Here is a 21,575-nt window from a genome sequence, read left to right as displayed (position 1 = left end):
TCTACAGCTCGAAGTTTTTGCTATTTTTCCTGTTTTATGATTATAATTTTGTTAATATTATTTTAAAGTAATGACTTAAATGACAATAAATTATCCGATAAAGGACGTAAAGTACAACTATACATTAAATACATTAACGCATTTTTTTAATGAATACCAATTAATCTTCCTGAGGTTATTCCAGTATTGAGTACTGGATTGGTTAGACTTATATGTTATGTGGTTTTGTAATAAGGTACCAAACCCTTTGAAATTTATTTATTGCTTTGCATCAATCTGATTCAATTATTGTTTATTTTTTTATTTCTGTTGTATGCATCCCCTGTGAATATATATATATATATATATATATATATATATATATATATATATATATATATATATATATATATATATATATATATATATATATATATAATGTACGTATTAAACATTTCATTTTAATTATGTATCTTTCTTTTCTCGTTTTCACCCCCTGGCTAATGTAAAATGTTGAATGTAAATAATTAATAATTAAAAGGGAGAGCAAATGTACATATTTTCATTTCATTTATCATTATTTGATTTGACGTGCACCGATAAATCATGCGAAATAATACAAGAACTTGCATTAAAAAGTAAAAATGATCACTCATACTTCATAAGTGGGCCTTTATTCGCTGAACCAATTGAAGTAGCCTTTGGGGATCACGTGACTTGAGGCGGAAGTTCACTCGAGCTGTGACGAGCTTCATCCGGCTTCATCACTGCTCGCTGTTCCCTACACACTGCGCAGTCGACATCTGCAGCAGTGCACTACCTTTGGACAGTTTCACTCAAACAAATCAGATTTGAAAAAGAATGACTGTTTAGCACACTTAGAAGAGTAGGCTACTCGTCACGAGAGACACTGAAGTGCGCTGAGAGTGTGTTTAAAGACACTTAAATACATGCTGTATGCAATTAGATGAAGGTTCCTGAGAACTTACGACCATCTTTATATGTAACTTCATAATGACTTCTATTACTGTCTTTGAAATGTGGTTAAATGGTTACTTTAAAGACATTCTTTAAACGTGTATGTATTAAAATATATTAGTAATCGCACATTTGTAATATGGCCAACTTAAAATAATCATCGAGTACTTGTGCTTTAGTAGATTAGTCAGCACATCAAAATGCCAACTAAATTATTTAAAAAGTACTTTATGATTGAAATTATGAAGTGTGTTTAGATAAGTGTCTCTCATTAAGTCCTAAAGTGGCCTTTTATTTAACAGATATTATCTTATATGATGTTCTATACTCTTATGATCTGAAGTACACTAAAAGTGCACATTCAATACATTTAAAGCTACTGATTTACTTTATCTCTGTAAACCCTCACATTTCTAATGTTTAATATGAAAATATACGTTTTGATTATGTCAACTGCAAATGCATGTAAATGTTTATGTGAGTTATGAAGAGAATGATAATCTTACAGCACTTCAGGAGTTTCCTCTGGTTTTTTATAATAAGGATTCATGTATTACAATAAAATAAGGGCTGTGGTAGACACCACTTGAAGAGACTTTAACATCATAAAATAATCCAAATTAAAATAAACAAACACATCCAGTGTGACTTACATTCAGTATTTTATTGGTAACATCCTCCATAATATCAGCATATTACAAACACAGGAAAACACAAAATAAAGATAACACTGTGATGATGGGAAGCTGATGAGATCTGATGTGAATGAGATGATTCAGATGAGAAGATCCTCATTCATCTCTGCAGCTCGAGACGCAGCAGACCACTCAAACTCACACGTTCACAAGTTCATTCAGTCACTCATTCTGTCTTTGGCTGGCAGCTGGAGAACATGAGCGAGCAGCAACTGGCCAGAACGTGTTTGTTCAGTGTTGGGAGTAAACATGGGTTTAATATCACATCCATGAACTGAAAGGTATCGGTGTTCTCATCAAAACAACTGGCAGTGAATTGCATGCTTAACACACAATGTTAGAAAGTTAGTAACATTTGGCCATATTTCAAGGTGCACTCAGTTCTTTTCTGGCTCATTGTTTTGGGGTTATATATATTTGCCATTGCAAAATGCATCTTTTACAGTCAGCCAGCGTGCATTTTATTCCTGTGAGTGAAAATGCATTACCGAAGCACTTTTGTGGGTACAACCCAGTCATTTCGATATGAATTCAATAAGTGATTATGCAGATTACGCACCAGGTCCACAATGATCAACGCAGTGAATGAGCTTGACCCTGTTTGTAATCAGAAATCTGTTTGGTTTGGTCTTCAGTGTGAGATGTTCTTCAGACATCGCTGTGATATGCCATTAACAATGAGTAAACTGGTCCACTCGGTATTCAGATGCATTCAGTCCAAAACTGATGTATTATAATAGGACAGATGGTTAAACTCTGGAAAAAGATGCAGTAACTTAAACTAAAAACAAGGAATGAAAATGAGCACACAATGGCAAAGGAAGGCACTGTTAAAAGGCACAGGTCACCTGAAATAATTCTGTCATCATTTACTCATAAGGCTATAAGACCAGGTTTAGCATTATTTCTGATCTGCTCTCTATGGAAGTCCATTTCTGCCACAGAATATATAATTAAATTGTCTCAGAACTCCGACTTCTCTCACAATCCAAGTTTAGATCTCACCACTGTTTGTTCTCAGGATTCTGGGATATCACCTCATGATCGAGATTTCCCTTTCGAACTGCGTCCTCTAGGGGGCGCTATGGGGAACACTTCATTGTGACCCGTGTCTGAAGCATACATTGAAAAAACACCAACTCTCGCATAACAGTCTCCTATCCAGGACCTATAATGTTTTTGGTTGGTTTGTGTTCATAGCAACCACCTTACTCATGGTCTGGACTGAAAGGAGGCGTCCCTTGAGCAGGGCTCCAGTGCAGGAGGGTGGGTGAGTAAATGTAACCCTCTCTGTATTCACTTATGTGTATTTAATTGCTGGTGGTTACGTGTCTACTAATAAACTCTGAGTTTCCTTTGCAGTGCTCAGTTACAGTGTTTACTGAACACTCGCCAGCACCAGCCAACCGGCTTCATGTTCTGGTTTTAGGCGTCTGAGATCACAGGTTTCTGAGGGAGCCTCCTTGATCATCAGGCCTGGCACAGCACTGCAGGGAATCTCATGGATGTCCAGCCAGGTCACCCCGAGGGGTCTCCTGCCGCTTAGGGGTGCTGTCGCATCTAGCGGGAAGTGAAGGGGGCAGTTACAGAAGTCTTCTTGTATATGCTGCCTCACGTGATGCTCCCCTCACCTGAGGTTTGTAAAATTGAGCTTGCCTTTCCCGTGAGATTCAGCGCCTCTGCGATGCTTAGGAACCTTTAAGTGCACACACTAAGCTTTGTGTACTTTCTCAAAACCACATGGTGTTCAGTGTGCACGTGAACACTTTGCGCACTTTCTAAAATCCACAAGTGGTAAGGTTGCACACAAGACTCTGCAAACTTTCTGAAATCTTGTACGATAAGGGTTACGTGCTCTGCTTCGTTCCCTTTCTTGAGATGATTAGACCTTGGTTCCTTGGGCTCCATTCAGACAGTGTGTATTTGTTTATACGCCTCAAGCATCGCTTCCCTCAACATGATGGGGTTCTCCTCTCATATGAGACTGAGTTCTCTGTTTTTTCCCCAGAGCGCTCCAGTATTGTTTCTATAGATCGAGTTGATGACTCTCAATCATACTGTTTTGAGATGCACTATTCCATCTATGAGCTGCTCTAACAGAGAACCCCTCTTTAGAACAGTATATGAAAATCCATGTTATGGTAAGTGTGTACGTGAAGTCTTTGCACACTTTCTGAAATCCACACTGTGGTAAGTTCGCACGCAAGTATTCTGCGTTCTTTCTAAAATCCTATATGGTGAAGGCTTCACGCGGTTGCGCTGGTAAAGTTGGTTGAGTTGGTAAAAGCCCCGTTCATCTTGGGCACCACTCCACCTATGTATCCTCGGATACCCATCTAAACTACTGGAGAACTGCTGAGACAGCTCCTTCAGCAAGCTTATGTGAAAGCTAGCGGTAGCCCCTGTGTGACAGGCAAGACTTGGTAGAAAAAGCAAGGTTCTTTGGCCGTAAGGGGTACTGTCACAGACAGCCGTCTAAACGTCCCGGGGTAACTCCCATGGAAATGGTAGAGTTGGTACTTAGTGTTCGCCATGATTCTGGCCTGCACTCCCCTCAGCATGGTGGTGTGGGTATACTGTTCCCCAAAGCACCCCCTAGAGGACGCAGTTCGAAGTTCCCTCGAAAGGGAACTGTCTCAGGTTACGTATGTAACCATAGTTCCCTCAGTAGGGAACGAGACACTGTGTCCTCTAGCTCCCTGCCATGCTTCGGACGCAAGCTTCAGACGAAGAAGTGAATGACGTGTTCTCCCGGTGCCTGTTTATAGTCGCGTCAGTAGTGACGTCAGAGGCTTTAGCTGGCCAACAAGTTGATGTTTTTTCAATGTATGCTTTAGACACAGGTCACGACGAGGTGTTCCCAAAAGCGACCCCTAGAGGATGCAGTGTCTCGTTCCCTACTCAGGGAACCATGATTACATTTGTAACCTGAGACGTTCAACGGCAGGGAAAACCCACCACTGCAAGATCTAAACTTTTAGAGAAAGAGGAAAATGAAAAAAGTCTGAATTTTGTGAGTTTCTATCTTGAAATTCTGTTTAAATCTCATAATTCTGACATTTTCTCTGAAACAAATTCTGAAATGAATGACTCTTTTTCCTGTCTTCCATACACTGAAAATAGAGGATTTCCAGCTCTAGGAAGTCCATATGAGACTCGTTTCAACAGATCTGTGAATGAAAATCTTGCTTGACTTCTGTCGTATGGGAAGAGCTCTTTGGACACAGTGCTATAAATAAGTGAAGTGATTAGTAACAGCATCAGTAAAGATGTGGACAGAGGCAGCAGCTGGTGTGATGACGGTGTGTGTGTGTGTGTGTGTGTGTGTGTGTGTGTAGTGTAGACCCGTCTCTGCTCTGCTTCAGCAGATGAACTCTCTCTGAAGGTTTCTGTCCTCTCCAGACGTCACTCAGTTTTTTTAGAGTGGTTGTTGTTATATGTCGCGTGGCCGTTCTGAGCTGCTCTGTTGGTCTTTATCTCTCCGTTTTTCATCTGTTCTTCTTCCTCGGACTCGTCCGTCTCCTCTCGATCGGACCTCTCGTCTTCTACCGACGACTGTTAAGGAGAGAACGCCATCTTCAGTTATATTCACAAAGACATCAAGGGATAGTTCCCACAAAAACAAAAGCCACATGTCGTTCTAAACCTGTACAACTTTTTATTTATTTTATTAGTGATATTCTGCTCTCCCTCTGGTCATCCCAGATCAGGATGAGTTTGTTTCTTCATCAGGTTTGGAGAAATGTAGCATTGCATCAGTGTCTCATCAGTGGATGCTCTGCAGTGAATGGGTGCCGTCAGAATGAGAGTCTGATAAAAACATCACAATAATCCACACTGGAGGAAGAGTTATTATGATTATAGACTCTATGTGTTAAAAACATCTTAATGCTGGATGTGTTTCAGGTTTTGTCTTCTCCAGATGTTCACTGATGGACTGGAGTGCTGTGGATTATTGTGATGTTTTTATCAGACTCTCATTCTGACGGCACCCATTCACTGCAGAGCATCCATTGATGAGACACTGATGCAATGCTACATTTCTACAAACCTGATGAAGAGACAAACTCATCCGGATCTGGGATGGTTCGAGGGTCAGCACATTTACAGCAAAAGTTCATATTTTGGCGAACCATTCCTTCATCTAGTGGGATCTTATAAGGTGTAACAGATAAGACTCGGAGTAAATCACGCAGACGTACGTTACTGCTCAAGAAGCGGAAGGCCAAGCGTATGATGAGCGCGGCCCAGAAGATGTGCAGACACAGCAGAACCATCAGCAGCCCGTTAAAGAAGTAATATCCGAAGAACGGGGGGTACAGGGTCACGGGATACACCCATGTGCAATACATGATCCTGAGAGACACAGAAACACAGACGTCACACTGATATATTACACATCTCTGTTCTCAACCAAACGACCTAGCACCTGGTGTTACCATAATCACACACTTTCGTCCAGAGAAACACAGCTCGACTGTATGATTAGATGACAGCATGTGTGTGTGAGGACAGAAACACAGAGAGACGGATGGGGTGTGTACCGGAAAGGGAAGATGATGAGGCGTGTGACGATGAAGATCGCAGCGAACAGGATGAAGATGTAGTTGCATGCGTTCTTCCATCTGGCGTAGTTAAACATCTTAGCTGACTGAGAGAGAGAGAAAGAGAGGGATGATATGAGCGAAAGAGACTGAAGATTTACCTCATCTGTAGATCAGGATATTATTTATTCCTGCTGGATGGATTTATGCTAGGCTAATCTAGGGCTAATTATGATGATATGGGAGTTTGTGACCATTTTCATTATTCAGTTTAGCAAATCTTTAACACGGACAACTTGAAGACAGACGACTGGGAGCATGTGTCTCTTTCTATTCCTACAGAACATACTCCAGGATGTACTTTAATATGATGTTTATAAAAAGTCCCAAGGCTGTGTTTATTTGACTGAAACTATGTCAAAAACAGAAATATTATTATCTTTTAAAACAGCTGTTTTCTGTGTGAATCTCTGTTGAACTGTAATTTATTCCTGTGATGCTCCGCTGTATTTTCAGCATCATTCCTCCAGTCTTCAGTGTCACATGATCTTCAGAAATCAGAATAATATGATCATTTACTGCTCAAGAAATAATTCTGATTATATTTAGTATTTTTGTGGGACCTAATGCATCCCTGCTAAATAAAATATGTTAGCATTGCATACAATAATAGCATTCATCTAGTTTCAAGGGGAGAAAAAAAAAATCAATAAATCTGAGAAGAGCACAGCTGTGAGCATTCACAGATTACAGGCTTTGAACCAGGACAAATCTTTAATAACATCTGAACCTGACCCATTCTGTCTGATATTGTGAGTGACTGAAGCTGCGTGTGCCGTGTTTGTGCGGGTGTTGTCCTCACCTCCAGCAGATAGTCGGCCGAGTCGTGCATGAACATGATGAGCGTTCCCGCTCGGATGTAGTTGACACACCAGGAGAAGCTGATCAGCAGGATGGTGGCCACGTGATGGATGACCTGCTCTCTGAAGTCCTGCAGGACACACACACAGACCGTCACCAGCTCTTCAGTTTAATGCTATTCATCATCAAGACAACAAAACTCAGCTCCATGACTGCTGTCACAAAGCTCTTCAGTCGTTTATTATGTCTCCAGATATAATGCTACTCAAGATGTTATGGAGATGGCATGATCACTCTGAGGGCTGTGACTCTGGATACTAATATCCACGTCTTGTGTTTATAAGAGCTTGATTCGCTGAGATGCACAGACGAGGTCTGCAGTGTGATGATGATGATGATGATGATGTTGACTCACTTTGCGCTTGACGTCAGACGCCACGCTGAAGAGCAGAGAGGTGTAGAAACCCAGCTCCAGCATGTAGTACCAGTACTGAGACGGCAGGAGCGTCTGAGAGAGAGACAGTCCTTTAATAATGTAGGATCAATTAGCCAAACCTGATTAGTTATTATTAGACTTCACTGTTATTCCTTGACTGCAAATTCAGTTTGATGCAGATCAAATCACTAGAATAGAAGTGGGCCATATGACCAAAATGACTACTGCTTCGTATATTGTGCTGGAAACTCAACTAACAAATGTCCTATATATCACATAACCATGCTTTTATGATTTGTTTTTAATAACCAGGTCAACTAAATACTTTCAAGACTGTTTCTTAACACATGCTTTTAAAAAGTGCACTTTAAAATAATAAACTTTAAAGCCCGTCTGTGTTCTAATGATCCTTTGTTGTGCTTTAGAGAAAACACACTTTTAAATTATACTAAAGCACACGTGATGCACTTGATTATAACTTTAACTGTAGTATGTTTATTCAATTGCAAAATGTCTAATTACACGTTTTTAAATGCATGACATACAAGCTTCAATAGAAATGTCATTGAGGTATATTTTAGTTCAGCATAAATGTTCATCAGTACATTCAGCAGTAAAGGCAATAGATGTTATTATGAAATGATGCATAAAGTCCTATGACATCAATGCAACATCAGCTCTATTTAAAGTTAGTTTTCTATGGAAATTCCTAGATCTTATGTACTAAATTAAATTCTGATTGTTGTACGTTTAATAGAGTATTTGCTGGAGATGAAGCCATGTGTTCACAGAGACTGAACTCACCAGAGTGGGGAAGCCTTTCCACATCTCCTCTAAATCATACAACCAGGGTTTCTACAGAAACAGACGCACAGCACCGATGTGTTATGCAAAACAGCACAGGAAATATAATGAAAGGGTTAAAGCTGACCGTAACTGCAAAGGACTTACATCTATTAGTGCAACGAGACCACCGATGAAGGCCAGGAGATAAAAGGCAAATCTCCAGCTGCAAAAGAGCAAAGGGTCAAGGTTTGATGAGTTAACCAAAGTCCAGTTAAACCAGATGCCCTAACTACTGTATGAGAGAAAAACCATCTTTCTTCATCTGACGGTCTTTCAGAAGAAGTCTATACATGCTTTTCCAAGTCACAAACAAACACAAAATATTTGACTGTATTTGGGATGCACCACATTTCACAAAATCCTGATGGGAGCAGCCCTAGCGCTGTTTAATGTGTTGTGACAGTCCAGTCATCTCTTGCTCATTGCTATTAGTTATAGCATGAAATAAACATGAATGAACATCAGAAGGTGTTCGTAAAGTAATCGATCAATCAGTGTTTCAAGCACAGGAAGACATCAGTAAAACAGCTCATAAACAATAATGACACATAACACTATATACAGTGTCCATTAACTCTTAAAAAAAAAAAAAAAGAGTTATTGGATTTTAATTATATTTGACTTATAATAACTTAATCTGTTGTCTTCATTATTGAATGCATGTTTCAATGTGTCTTGAAAACAAGTTTTTATTACAGCAAACATTTAAATGTTTCTATTTGATGAATTAGAATCAAACATAATTATATGATTAAAAGCTGCTATAAAAACAATGCTATATATAAATGCACTTTAATAAATGGTCTTATATGTATTGTCACTAGCAGCAGGTTTGAGAGCAGCCAATCAGTGATGTTTTACTAGTCTTTCTGGGATCTTCCTTGGTTACTGTGCTTGAACGAAACACGCTGTCTCTCGTGACAGATCTCTATGCATTAGACTTTAAGACATGAGCTGGAAAAAGGAGCAATGCGGCTGTCCTCTAGGACCAAGACTGAGAAAAACTGCATGTGAACAAGCCTCTAAAACTTTTACTGGACATATGAATAATTTAGTAAGTTCATGCAGAACTGACTTCAGATTTTGCACTTAGTGAAACCGCTTTCATAAAGCATCATTTAATCTCACACATCAGCAGCTAAAGCTCATTTCACAGGAAAAAGTCGATGGTAAAAGAGTGCTTGTGAATAATGCGTCTGTCGTTGTGTGTGTTTGGTCTCACCTGGCCTCACAGAACTTCTTGAGAAGGTTGGGTCTGTCCTGATTCCTGCGCCTCCTGAACCAGCGCTGGACCTGTCTCTCTGTCCATCCCGTCTGCTCGCTTAGTTTCTCCACTGAACCCTGGAGAGCAAAGACAAGCAGCGTTGGGAGGGAAACAGTTACATCCAACAGGGTTGCAAAAAGGTGGAAAATTTCCAATAAATTTCAGAAACTTTCCAAAAATATTGGAAACTTTCCGGGATTTCTCTTTATTTATATATATATATATATATATATTTATATAAGTTTCCGGTAAATTAGTGGAAATTTTCCAGCCCAGTAATATGATTGCAAAATTAATGTAATTGTACTCAGTTACAGTTGGTAAAAATGTGTAATTAAATTAGAGTTACGTATGAAAGTTACGAAAGGGGTTACTTCTGATTTTTTTTTTTTCACACACACACACACACACACACACACACACACACACACACACACACACACTTAATCTATTTCTTACATAAATTGCAGTGACTGCTCTAAAATATGAAACAGCAATGTTTCAGGACACATATTTCAATAACTACTGAATTTGATAGGTTTAAGAAAATGTTTTTTATTTTCTTTTTTAAAGCATTGTTAGATGCCATTGTTTCCTGTCATAGATATGCAAATATTTGATTACATAAACAGCATAATAGCTATTAAACAATTTCTTCTTATTATTATTATCTATTTCTGATTTCGTGGTGACTTTGCTTTAAAATTATGATAATCTTAATTCAGTGTTGACCCGACCTGCTTTACATGTTTCCAAACGATTAACAGTTGAAAACGTTAAAAAGTAATCAGTGACATTACTTTAATAAAGTAATTGAAATAGTTACACTACTATAACATGTTAGACAGGGTAACTCCCCACACTGAGTGTGGGCCAGTGTGTTCTTCATGTGTTAGAGCGGTCAGCAGTGTACGCACCTGTGTGGGGTGTTTAGTTGTGTTGCAGTAGTAGGACTCCAGCGTGAGGTTGTGTGTAACTCGCCGTCGAACGGTTTCCTTCAAGCCCAGCAGAGAGGCTAGCGGCGTAGCTATATATCTGAACATACAGGCAGACGGTTTGAAGAAAGAAAGGATGTTGAGCTAGGGTGCTTTAAATGATCAAAACTGACAGTAAAGAAATGTTATTAAATGAATGCAGCTTTGCTGAGCAGAACAGACGTTTTTACATTAAAAACACTTTTTTGAGACTATGTATTTTAAATGACGTTGATTGATATGTTGACATTGACTGTTCAGTCTGATTTATGATCAGTGACTTGAGACTGATCCAGATGCGTCTCACAGTCTAGTCAGACAGTTTATTATAGTTCAGACCAGTATTTTAGTGCACTGATCCTAATTCTGCCTCTTGTTCCTTAATTCTGATTCTCATTTATTGTAATTAAAATTTCACAGGGTGAATGAGGAAGCAAGAGAAGATGTGAAGAGACAGTTTAGGATAAGAGAGGGAGAGAGGGACGTGAGTGTAACATGAAGGAAGGGAGAGAAGACATTGAAGTTTAAAAAGCGAGAGACAAAAGCACGTGGACACGTATAAATAGAACTAAAGATCTATTTATAAACCGGTCAGACATGAGGGAAAGCTCTGCGTGGAGGGCATACAGTTGAGAAGAAGCTTTGAAGCACCTCTCAAAGACCTGTCGAATCACTAGAAACAGGAGGGCGATTGGCAGGGCCACCCACAGATCCCGTGCCTTCGCATAGACCTGTCCATCACGGTCCTCCAGATCAGCCCATCCCAGTCCCTCGGGGAACCACAGACGCTCCTGCCAGAAGACCTCACTCACCCACTCCAGCATCCTGCAGAACACACACAGTTACACTCACACACGTGAAAGAAGAGTTTGATACAGAGCAACATATTCATGATTTCCTGCTTTCCCTGCGAAGTGAAGCTTGCCTTGTTAGCGCTATACACTTCTGTTTGAGCCATCCATCCATCCATCCATCCATCATCTATCCAATCTACCCATCCATCCATCCATCCATCCATCCATCCATCCATCCATCATCTATCTAATCTACCCATCCATCCATCCATCCATCCAATCTACCCATCCATCCATCCATCCAATCTACCCATCCATCAATCCTTCATCTATCTAATCTACCCATGCATCCATCCATCCATCATCTATCTACCCATCCATCAATCCTTCATCCATCCAATCTACCCATCCATCAATCCTTCATCTATCTAATCTACCCATCCATCCATCCAATCTACCCATCCATCCATCCATCCAATCTACCCATCCATCAATCCTTCATCTATCTAATCTACCCATCCATCCATCCATCCATCCATCCTTCATCTATCTAATCTACCCATCCATCCATCCATCCATCCATCCATCATCTATCTAATCTACCCATCCATCCATCCATCCATCCATCCATCCATCCATCCATCCTTCATCTATCTAATCTACCCATCCATCCATCCATCCATCCATCCATCCATCCATCCATCCATCCATCCTTCATCTATCTAATCTACCCATCCATCCATCCATCCATCCATCCATCCATCCATCCATCATCCATCCAATCTACCCATCCATCCATCCATCCATCCATCCATCCATCATCTATCTAATCTACCCATCCATCCATCCATCCATCCATCCATCCATCCATCCATCCTTCATCTATCTAATCTACCCATCCATCCATCCATCCATCCATCCATCCATCCATCATCCATCCAATCTACCCATCCATCCATCCATCCATCCATCCATCATCCATCCAATCTACCCATCCATCCATCCATCCATCCATCCATCCATCATCTATCTAATCTACCCATCCATCCATCCATCCATCCATCCATCCTTCATCTATCTAATCTACCCATCCATCCATCCATCCATCCATCCATCCATCCATCCATCATCTATTTCATTAATCTATCTATCCATTCATCTATCATCTAATCCATCCATTATCTATTCTATCTATCCATCAATCCATCCAACATTCCATTCATCTATCGATCATCTAATTATCTAATGATTTTTTTAATCAATTTAAAAAAACGTATTTCTGCCACCGCTCCTGATTTCACAATAAGCATGTAGCATATTTTACTTTTAAAATCCACCTGCCCTTTTGAATGAAGATGATGCTTCTGGATATTTCTTATATTAAAGGTTAAGAATGGTTCTAAAGCTCAGTGGTTTGAAGTTCATTTGCAACATTTCCACTCCAGACATAGATGAGTCCTCAAATCATTCAGCTAGTCTGAGCTTTACCATCAGACCCCGATAACACAGTCTAATCTAGGGCTGAAAATACATGGTGTTTTAGATGTTCCACAGCTAAACCCGAATCTTAACCTAACAGCCCACCCTTAGTTTCACCGAACTGAAGAGTGGAAGGATGTGGTCACTGATGCAATCAATTGAATCACAGGAGGACAGTAAAAGATGGAAGGATTCATTGTTCCTGAAAACACAAACATTTCTGAAAGCTTTGCATGTTTGGAGAGTCATATCTAGCAACAGACTGCTCAGACAGGACAAAGCTGCTTCATCTACAGTGTGCTTAAAACAACACATCACTGGTCATTAGTTATTGCTTAATGCAATAGTTTCTACGAATGATTTCACACTTGGCAACAAAGAAGTGTGGGACATGTGCAATGTACGTATAGTCAGAATGGGGAAATATCTCAGTGACAAACACACTCTAAAACATCGCATGGCAAACACATTTCTCAGAAGAGCTAGTTTCTTCCAGACTGTTCTTCCGCTACATTGATGAAAGTCTCTCAGTCATGTCTTATGTTTGATCTGACTCGTTTAAGACATGCACTTTGACCTTCAGATGCATATTGCACAAAAAAAGCATCAGATGGAAAGCATCAGGACGGCTCAAATCTGATTTACTGTCTTCTCTGATTCAGAGTACATCTCCTGGAAACACAATTGTGTTTACAAAGCTTCTCCACTGGTTCAGACTAACACACATGACGAGGGGGAAACATCTGCTTCAACATAGTTCATAAAGAGAATGAGTCTTGGATGTGATATGAGCTTGAAAAAAGTTTTTTTTTTTTTTTTTTATTTAGGTGAACTGTTCTTTTCCATGAGTTACATTTAAGAGATGACAGATTTATAAAACAGAAGTTGAATCAGTGACAGGGTACCACTTCTGTTTTAATGTTTGGGCGCAGCGTTTGTGTTCTTCCTGTTGTGAAAGCAGTTCATAAAGATATATATTAGGGGGACCATATGAGCCATTTTCCCAGGATGCGTCCTTGCCAGGATTTCTATATCACCTAAAACATCCAAAGTAGTTTGACCAATAACATGCAAGTATGGTACATAATCAACCAATCGTATCGTGTGAGAAGGAGAGATCTACAGAGAACGATCAAAGTAATGCAAACACACGTACATGATAGGTGTTTGTTCGTTCATTCAACTTGAAGCATCGCTGCGCACCGATCATTGTATGACACCAAAGTATCAAGAGAGTGATTGGAATGCATAAGGAGCCGTCTGCTCTGATCTCTAAAGCTGTCTATATAGAGGCAATATAAAAATCCTGGCAAGGACGTGTCCTGGGAAAATGGCTCATATGGTCATCCTAATATATAGATTAGTCTCTCTCCCTTAACTATCTCTAAACTGTTCAAGAACAGACACTGAAATTGAATTCACTGTGCTTAACTCATCACATAAAAGTGTGCTACAGAGAGTGCTCTTGTTAAAATGAAGTGCACTCAATTGACTGGGAGCTCGATTGACAAGTGATCTGACCAATCATAATCTGCCAAATCTGCCATTTTTGTTCAACAAACAAACAAGCCAGGAGAGTAGATTAAAGTCGCTGGTCTTGAACTTGGAAATGCTGTGTATTTACATCTTTACATCGGCGGTTGAAACAAGATACCTTCTGATGTTTATTCTGATGATTTTATTATACACTGTGCTTGTAATGAAATAAAAGAACACTTAAGTGCACTTGAAATTCTTGACTGTTTTTTACACTTTTCAAAATTACACTTAGTAATAATCCCAAATTAAACGTTTTACTATAAAGAACATTTAAAAATGCATATGTATTAAAACGTAAACAAAGAGTTTATCATAGTTTATCATAAAATGCTTGTTTTAACAAGGCTGTGTGGGTTTAGCAGTCAAATGCATCAGTGCTGCAAGCATGCTATGAGAACAAGATCAGATAAAGTTCAGTTTAACTCTCTCTGTTTTATTTCAGAACTTGTGTTAATGCAAGCATTCCTCTTCACCACAGTCACACACGCCTGTGAGGGTCAGACTGAGCTCTCATTGGCCGCTCTGGTCATGTGACTCTACTCTGGCCATTCTCTGCTCAACCCATCAGTGCACTGTGTGTGTGTGTGTGTGTGTGTGTGTGTCTGGCAGGACTGTGAGTAAGTGTGTAGAGCGTTTGTTGAGTGCTGGGAAGCAGACGTCAGAAGAGTGAATGAGGTTCGTAATACGTTCAGAACGCTATGCAATGGCATTCCCATTCATTTCAGTACATCACTGCTATCACAATATAATCAAATATCTGCCATTTATATGGAGAACGATTATTGAGCCAGATGTTTTGGTTCTGATCAACTGAAATAGACCATGCCAACCAGGAAAACCTTGAGACTTGGAAAACACTGTACTCGTATGACTGACAGTAGAGCTGTAATCGGGCATTAAAAGTTAGGCCTGACAGGTTTCAGCCCGAGCCAGACAAGTACATTTTGATTGATAGCTTTTTAAAAGCCTGAACCCGTTTACAGCCCGACATTATTCAAATGTGTGCACACACACAGCTATTTTGACTTTTGTCATTTATACGTTTTAACAATTTATTTGAAAACCCTTTACTCACCAAGATTAGGCTACATGTTTTTGTGGAGGGTACAGGTTTTTATGTCTTCAGCGTGGTCCTGTGGGAATGTTGTGATCTTGTGGAGATCCTGTATTATCACTCTACGCGCCGGACTGACAGTGACGTTTCAAGTTCCTGCTGTGCTTAGAACAGCTTTCCCCTCATGCTTCCAGCTTTTCATGGAGCTCATGATAAATGGCCAGTATATGAAATGGCATGTGATTGTCAAATAACTAATTTTCGGATAATCCTCATGTCTGTGGTCATTGCGACTGTGCTATCTTTCAACAAAGTCTTAAGTTTCTGTACTAAAGCTTCCCTCTTTTCTTCTGCCATGTCAGTGCACCTCTTTGCATTTGTCATATGGCGGGGAATTACTGAGTTTATGGGAACCTTCCCATAGACAGCCCCAACATTAATTAGTTCTTGTGCCATCTCTTCAAATCCCTTGCCATTTACAATATTAAAAGGCCTAATGTCTTTACAGCAAAAGCTGACACACTTCTCTATCATCGTTTGCTTCACCTTTGCAGGGATGGGTTTTGAAGCTGTAACAAATGATTTGATTGTAGGTTGATTCTGGACACTGCCAGGAGCTCAACATGCTTCATCAGCGACCAATTCCCTGTTGTTTTGCTGTGGTACTTTAACAGAATGTCACTTTTTTTCCATTTTAAATAAACCACTGGCTCATTATTCTCATTATGCACATGGTCAAAACTTTACCACACCTCAGACTTTGCTTTAGTTGTTGGTGCAACCAAAACGTAATCGCCAGAGGCAAGCCTCCATTTCACCTCTTCTGCATGCATTTTTGCATCTTTCTCGTGTTTATCGAAATGCATCACATGACCGACCATTTACTGTGCAAGCATGTGAGCCTGTGTAAAATGATATAAAAAATTAAGCCCGGACCCCAACAAACCGGTCAGGTCCTGTCACGTCCCGTCCGGTTTGGGCAAAGATATTCAGCTCTAACTGACAGCCCTAAAAGACTCATTATAGTCTATTTACAGAGCACTAATGATGCCTGATGCAGCCGCTCCAATCCCAGATGTGGGTCGGACAAGGTCGCAAGGTCAAATATGCTCTTGAACTGACCATCCTCTGAATATACTCAGAACAACCCAGTAACCACATAGCAATGCCTTACAGCACTTTACTTCACAACATCAGTCTGCTTCTGATTCTTCTTCTTTTTTTTCCATACATTTTCCACTTGGGTTTTTTTATAAGTCTTTGTTAAAGCATTATAAGCTATGAACAAAACTGACCAGCAATGAGGAGAATCACAACATTGCAAACATTGCATTTTAAGACAAAAATTCAGACAAAAATGAAAAGGAGCAGAACTGGGAAATTCACAGCTTTTATAAGGGAGAGAACTACACTCCCAAGAGGCATTGCAAATGACACAATCAAACTGAAAAACGATGTAGAAATATATTGATTTAAAGTTGTTTATCATATATATAAGAACAACATTTAAATTTATTGCCAAATCAAAACAGCGTAGCGAGACTCATTTACCGTGTGTTTCAGCACAATTTACTTGCCACAACTCTCTGATTGATGACATACAGCATTGTGGGTAATGTAGTTTTTCACCACAACATTTCCTTTAAGAACAGAAAAATAAATCTTTTTTACATAATTACATTTGTGGCACATCAACATCACTTTAGACACCCAGAGGAATCAAAACCCCTGAGAGACTCGAGTGATGGATGAGTCCAGGTGCTTCCAGCACTGAGGTTTTGTTTAGTAATGCTGATGCGGTTTGTTTGACAGCGAGATGCATGTGAAGTCATTCAGTGATGAGCCAAGAACTCAGTAAACTAATCAACAGCAGCGCGTCCAGCCTGCTCAGTGTTTGTCAAGCCAGAAACTAATATTTGGGAGTCAAATGTCCATTACTGGCCTTGTGTAAATGGGTTTGTTGTGTGTAATTACACTGGGGTGTGTTACAGGATGATTTCTGCTGATTATATGTCTGTTTATGCAGCTGAACCAACACCAGTGTGTCTGTATAATATATCATGCTCACTTATTTCCCTGCAGAGTCAATCAATTAAATCATTGTTGTCTTATTCTAGTCTGCAAGGATCCTGTGTCATTGAGATCTAGCTCCAGTTCAGAGGAGACAAACCAGATTTTACCACTACACCAATCTCATGTCTAATGTTTCCTAGCTGTACATTTGTATTTAACATTTTAATTATCAATGGATATTTGTTTTACAAAGCGAGTCAAGGTTATTTTCTGCAAAATCAATGGCGTCATAGTTTCAGTGTTGCGTGTAACCAACAAAACGTAACTCCATTTTTCAATAATATGACATTAGTTTAGGTCTTTTCATGATAATATAGCTTTGTAATGAAGTGCAAATAGCCATACTGGGTCAGTCACAGCGTTTTGGGAAACTGGATCATTCACGCAGATCATGATAATGGCGCAGACTAAAAAACTCATCGAGGGCCTGCGTGGCATTGCTTTTACATTGGTCTTGTTTTTGTAAAGAAATTAAGTTAATATACTCAAATGTATCACTATGTTTTGACTCATTTACATTATGATACAATTTTATAATGATAAAGGAAGGTAAAGGGACAGACGCACTACTTTTTGTTCCATTGACATCCATTCAGCCGCATGTGAATGCAGGAAACAAAAAACACAATCGTGTGCATTTCATTGCTTTTTTTTAGAGTTAAAATTGTGTAAAATTCAGAGTAAAACACAGTGAGACGGTGGTCCTAGTTTAACTACTTTAGATTAACAACAACACTACACAGGTTGAACAGAACTCTTATTAACTGACTCCGACACCATCAGTCCTTCTGAAGAGATCATGCCGATAGCACACACAAATCATTCACTTCAAACAATAAATCATGAAACCAGGGGTGAGGAATGGAAAGTTTGACCAGTGAACTGATGAGACATGCTTCACGGATCATTGGATGTGGGAAAACGTGTTAAACACACCTGAACATCTAGCAGCAGATGCCCTCGCACACCCCATCATGCAGATGGAGGGATTTTGCATTGCTTTCGGGTTCATTTGAGTATTAAAATCAGACTGCAAATTCATTTACAAATGTTTTATAGATCATATTATGCTTTTAAATGGAAAATGTGAGCTGAATGATTCCGAGCTGAAGTTTAACAGCTCTGGCATGGAGATTTCCACTGCATGGTTTAATATTAATAACCTAGACACAAGTCTTTATCATACTGAGAGCTTGTGAATGGGGAAGATTTTTGCGTCAACGTATTTTCAGAATTGTTTTACACTCTAAATTTAGCTGAAAACCTCTAGTATCCAGTTTAAAAGACGAGTTCCAACTATTGAAGGGAGTTTAACAATAATGAATTATTCACTAGAGTAAAGTGTGACAGCTAGCACCGGTCTTCCTCTGCTTGTATCGGTCACTTCTGGAGCACGACTGACTCTAATTATGTCAAAGAGCAGAAGTTTGTCATGCTGGCCATTAGCTGATGGTTTAGTCAAATCTTCCACACACATGGCTCAAGTGGACTCCTTTAAGGCTTTCTATTCTGGGAAAGCTCCAATTTAAGATGAAATCTCAGCGCAAACGTGTGTGTGGCACAATGAAGAGGAAATGTTGGGTAATGTTTCATAGCAGATGGACAGAAAGGGCTGACGAAAGGAAAACACATGGACTCTTGAACTGTGGTTCATCATACGATCCACTCATGCACATGTCTGTCTGGCTGTCTGGGATCACACTCAACTCTATTCTTCTTAATTACTTTATAAACTCTATATTAAAAACAGTATTTTAACTTTAAGTTAGTAAAATGTCCTTTTTATTGAATTATCTCCCACAAACATTAATAAAACTAAATAGCAAACACCATCACAGGACTTTTCTAAACACCTGTTGATTTTGAGACAGAAGACTTGTTCTGGTTTTAAAATGCATTCTTGAAATAAAGAGTAAAGACACTTCACTTAAAAGACACACTCCGGCTAAAAATCTCCCCAGAAGACTGCTAGCCTGACAGAGGAGGAGGATGCTGAATGCCTTTAGCGCAGTGCAATGTTTTCCGTGAGTGAGGGAGATGGATTGGCTGTGAAGAATCATGTGAAAGTGAGCTCATACTGACTGATTAAATCACACTGGAGAAACGCCTGTACAATTAGTGCAGCCGCGAGGTATAGTACACTTAAATACGTTACAGTTCTTCGGAAATATATAATGCCTAAAGGGCTGTGATATGAGATATTTTGCTGGTTATTTGGAATAAGTATGAAAATGTGTTTGCATATGGTGATCATATTTGTCATATTGCTTCCCGTACATCAAGTATCACTATAGTTCAAGACCTCAAGGCCTTTTGCCCTCTGACCTTTGATCCCACATCCTTTAGCTTCAATACAGCATTCATTTAGTCTTTAATCAGACTGTCTTCTTTAACTATTTCATTATGTTACTCCAGCGATATTAAATACAAAATAAACAGAGTTTTGATAGTCACACTCTTTGGGGCCAAAACAAAATCTCATTTCCCTTAAAGGGACAGTTCACCCCAAAATGAAAATTCTTTCATCGTTTCGAAAAGTTGTACCAAACCTGTATGAATTACTTTCAGCTGTTGAGCACAGAATAAGATATTTTGAAGAATGCTGGTAACCAAACAATTGACGGCAGCCATTGGCTTCCATTACTATGGTGGACAATCTGGTTACCAACAGTCCTTAAAATATCTTATTCTGTTCTCAACAGCTGAAAAAGAAACTAGTATAGGTTTGAAACAACGTGTTGGTGACTAAATGATGGCAGAATTGTGCTTTTGTGGTGAGCTATCCTTTGAAATAAGGAGTTTATTAGCACCATTATCCCCCATAGTCAGTTTACAGCATGTGCTTGAATGAGCGCTTTCTTTCACTTTAGTGAACTTTGGGGGTCATTTATTTAGAAATCTTGACCCTAACTATGTCTGTTTACACTCATACACGTTTAACTGTCTAATCAGGGACATTAGTCTTTTACTGTTATAAGATAGTTATAAATACTAACGTTTAGACTATAACAGAAAACTTTCTGTATGTATGCAATTTTAAAAAGGTTTATTTATAACTACTTGGTTTTATACTGTTTCTACAAGTGAGGACGTGCCCAAACGTAGTTTTTTTGTCAGCTTCAGCTCTGGATACAAATGTGTCACCCAAACATGGTAGCTATAATGTTACCCGCACGGTAAAGCGGAGAGACTCACTTCAGCCGTCGGTCAGAAACAGCGGACCGTGATGATGGATGTCTCCCGCTTCTCTCCGCTGGTGTTTAACGCTCCGTTAGTGGATTCACGGCTCGGACAGACCGTTTACTAACCGCATCTCCCCTCCCCAGATATGGCGAGTTTGAATGGTATTTCCTGATCGAGAGATATCACGGGGGATTCAAAGTTATTCTTCCGCTTGGCTCCGGTGATGAGCGCGCGGGAGCGGGGGGAGAGAGAGAGAGAGAGAGGAATAACGGAACAGGCGGGACTTAAACATCGTGACGCGAGAGAGAGAGAGAGAGAGAGAGAGAGAGAGAGAGAGTTCCCTCTCTTCCGGACTCTTGGAAAGTTTTGTACATATGACACACTTTCTAAAGTTTGAGAACATCTTTTGCCAGATACATACCCAGTTCCAAAAAAGCTGGGACACTGTACAAATTGTGAGTAAAAAAGGAATGGACTAATTTACAAATCTCATAAACTTATATTTTATTCACAATAAAAGTATAGATAACATATCAAGTGTTGAAAGTGAGACATTTTGAAATGTCATGCCAAATATTGGCTAATTTTGGATTTCCTGAGAGCTGCACTTTTCAAAAAAGTTGGGACAGGTAGCAATAAGAGGCCGGAAAAGTTAAATGTACATATAATGAACAGCCAGAGGACCACTTTGCAACTTATCAGGTCAATTAGCAACATGATGGGTGTAAAAAGAGCCTCTCAGAGTGGCAGTGTCTCTCAGAAGTCAAGATGGGCAGAGGATCACCAATTCCCCCAATGTTGCGGCGAAAAATAGTGGAGCAATATCAGAAAGGAGTTTCCCAGAGAAACATTACAAAGAGTTTGAAGTTATCATCA

The 21,575-nt window shown here is 39.6% G+C and overlaps 1 protein-coding gene across 1 annotated transcript; it reads right to left on the bottom strand.

Moving 5' to 3' along the window:
* Positions 1-4,749: 4,749 nt before the first annotated feature.
* LOC113059700 (ceramide synthase 2-like) lies at positions 4,750-20,956 on the bottom strand. The gene is made up of 11 exons (XM_026228236.1): positions 20,712-20,956; positions 11,229-11,402; positions 10,521-10,638; positions 9,562-9,680; positions 8,445-8,502; positions 8,298-8,348; positions 7,473-7,565; positions 7,059-7,187; positions 6,197-6,303; positions 5,855-6,008; positions 4,750-5,207 (listed from the first exon to the last, which is right to left on the bottom strand). Exons 2-11 carry the CDS (start codon positions 11,399-11,401, stop codon positions 5,058-5,060), a joined length of 1,152 nt encoding a protein of 383 aa, XP_026084021.1. The 5' UTR covers position 11,402; positions 20,712-20,956; the 3' UTR covers positions 4,750-5,057.
* Between the last annotated feature and the right edge of the window lie 619 nt (positions 20,957-21,575).

The sequence above is a fragment of the Carassius auratus genome, chromosome 41 (assembly GCF_003368295.1).
Source record: "Carassius auratus strain Wakin chromosome 41, ASM336829v1, whole genome shotgun sequence".
Classification (NCBI taxonomy): Eukaryota; Metazoa; Chordata; class Actinopteri; order Cypriniformes; family Cyprinidae; genus Carassius; species Carassius auratus.
This window is presented reverse-complemented; position numbering and strand designations above follow the sequence as displayed.